The 1,932-nt window shown below is 46.5% G+C and overlaps 2 protein-coding genes across 2 annotated transcripts; both read left to right on the top strand.

The window, feature by feature from the left end:
- Positions 1-759: 759 nt before the first annotated feature.
- Positions 760-1,053, top strand: PPTG_17752 (hypothetical protein; the record flags this gene model as incomplete). The annotated part of the gene is made up of 1 exon (XM_008915710.1): positions 760-1,053. One exon carries the CDS (start codon positions 760-762, stop codon positions 1,051-1,053), a length of 294 nt encoding a protein of 97 aa, XP_008913958.1.
- A 399-nt stretch (positions 1,054-1,452) lies between these two features.
- Positions 1,453-1,803, top strand: PPTG_17751 (hypothetical protein; the record flags this gene model as incomplete). Its single annotated transcript, XM_008915709.1, has 2 exons — positions 1,453-1,656; positions 1,756-1,803. The coding sequence occupies 2 exons, from the start codon at positions 1,453-1,455 to the stop codon at positions 1,801-1,803; spliced, it is 252 nt and encodes an 83-aa protein (XP_008913957.1).
- Positions 1,804-1,932: the final 129 nt, after the last annotated feature.

Genomic DNA, 1,932 nt, shown 5'->3' with positions numbered 1-1,932 from the left:
TTGAGGCCATATGAGCCGGAAGTGCTTCGTGCCGCGTTTAGACTCAAGAAGCACCGCGGCATCCTCACGCGGTGCGCTACTGCGCGTCCCAACCATTGCTTTCCTTCTCCCTGCGAAACATTTCAACTGACTGGTCCGAGCGATTTGGCGCGAAAGTTACCTCTAATCTTCGATCTTTCATCTAAATGATTGCTTCAAACTGTCAGAGTACATACCAAAAATCGAGAAAACGGAGAGTGGTACTTCAACCCCTACCCTCTGTAGAAAGGCGATTCGGATCTTTTCTTGCTTCAATCCATTACATAAAAAATTGTATACCGAAGGATGTGCAAACTCTAAGACCATAGTGAAAGCAAGCTTATATTTGCTTATGCTGTATATACAGCCTAAGCCCCCATAACCGGGACAACTTCCCGACCCCTAACGCAGATTATACAGCTTCCGGGTTGAAGAGGTTGATATGCCCTTTATAAATCACGATCCTGAATACCCAAATCAGTACCAAAACATAACGCGCGTTATTATTAACTGTTCCTCAATGCCTAAAGTATGCCCAAAGAAGCGACCACCATTAGATTCCCAAAATAGTGCCTAAAACGGAGATCTTCGCTATGCATACCTGTATATCTTATCTCAACTACCTCCCATCTAATACTGGTCTTCACGTCTATCCATACTGCGCCACATTAGCATAGAGTCTACTCATTCTTGTATTTCAGGCATATCACACGATCGGCACCTCCAATTTAACAACCAACAATGCAGCATGATGATCACTACTACTACTACAAAGACTCCTACAAGACGACAAAGTACTACGCGTGCCGACAAAGCCAGACTACAAAGTGCAAAGCTCGACTGACTTGTCATGATGACGGTACTGTGCACATCAAGGGAGATCATGTCTGCGTCACCGGTGACGATGTGATAGCACGAGATGTGCAAGAAGAGATGCGCCAACTCCTTGAACTACAAAGTCTTGGTAATTTGCGAGTTCTCCCAGGACGTGTTTGGCGTGATGTCAAGGACGAGATGATCCGCACAAAACTGTGAACGGTCTGGCCTTCAGTTCCTCCCCAAGCAAGAAGCGATTGGCGTTATCAGGAGATGCCGAGATGCGGCAACCGGTGGTGATGCCTTTCGAGCGATCGAGACGGAGCAAGTCCGACGCATATCTGATGATGACGAGAGAGAATTTCTCCAGATGAATCTTGCTTTCCCAATGGAGGGAAAGTGTAGGCGAATCGTTGGGTTTGGGCATCCAGACCTAAGTCGACTAATGAAATATCCTGGTTTTACTTTATTCGTCGACGCCACCTTCAGTGTGACTCCAACACCATTCACTCAAACCATCATTGTGATGATTCACGATCGAGATCACGATCTCTACGTACCCTGTTTCTATATCTTGGTTGATACCAAGGATCACTGGACATACTGGAACGTGTTCCAATGGATAAAAATTCAAACGGACATTGCTTGCGTACCGAGCGTGGTGGTGTGGGATTTGAACAAGCGCTCCACATTGGAATTCGTGACCAGTTCGAAAGTGCACACATTGTCGGCTGCCTGTTCTACTGGAAGCAGGCTATACGGCGAAAAATGATTTCATTGGGGATCACTCGAGCGGAGGTCGCAGCTGCCATGGAGCCTGGAGTACTTGACCTACTCACTGTTTTACCAGTCAAGTGCTAAGAAAAAAGTCTATCCCGTTCGTCACTAAAAAGCTGTACCGTCTCATTGGCGTGCCTGCAGAAGCAGATCGCAAAGAAAAATGGCAAGCGTTCTGAGACTACTATGTGAAGACGTGGTGCACACATACGATATTTCTTTTTGGAATATCTCCGGGATGATGAAAGAGAATGTCGAGATAGTCCACAGGACTAACAACCCACTAGAGGCGTACAATCGGAGGCTTGCTGACACCTTTGG

The sequence above is a fragment of the Phytophthora parasitica genome (assembly GCF_000247585.1).
Source record: "Phytophthora parasitica INRA-310 unplaced genomic scaffold supercont2.74, whole genome shotgun sequence".
Lineage (NCBI taxonomy): Eukaryota > Oomycota > Peronosporomycetes > Peronosporales > Peronosporaceae > Phytophthora > Phytophthora nicotianae.
The sequence above is the reverse complement of the archived record's forward strand: the minus strand, read 5'-3'. Positions and strand labels throughout refer to the sequence as shown.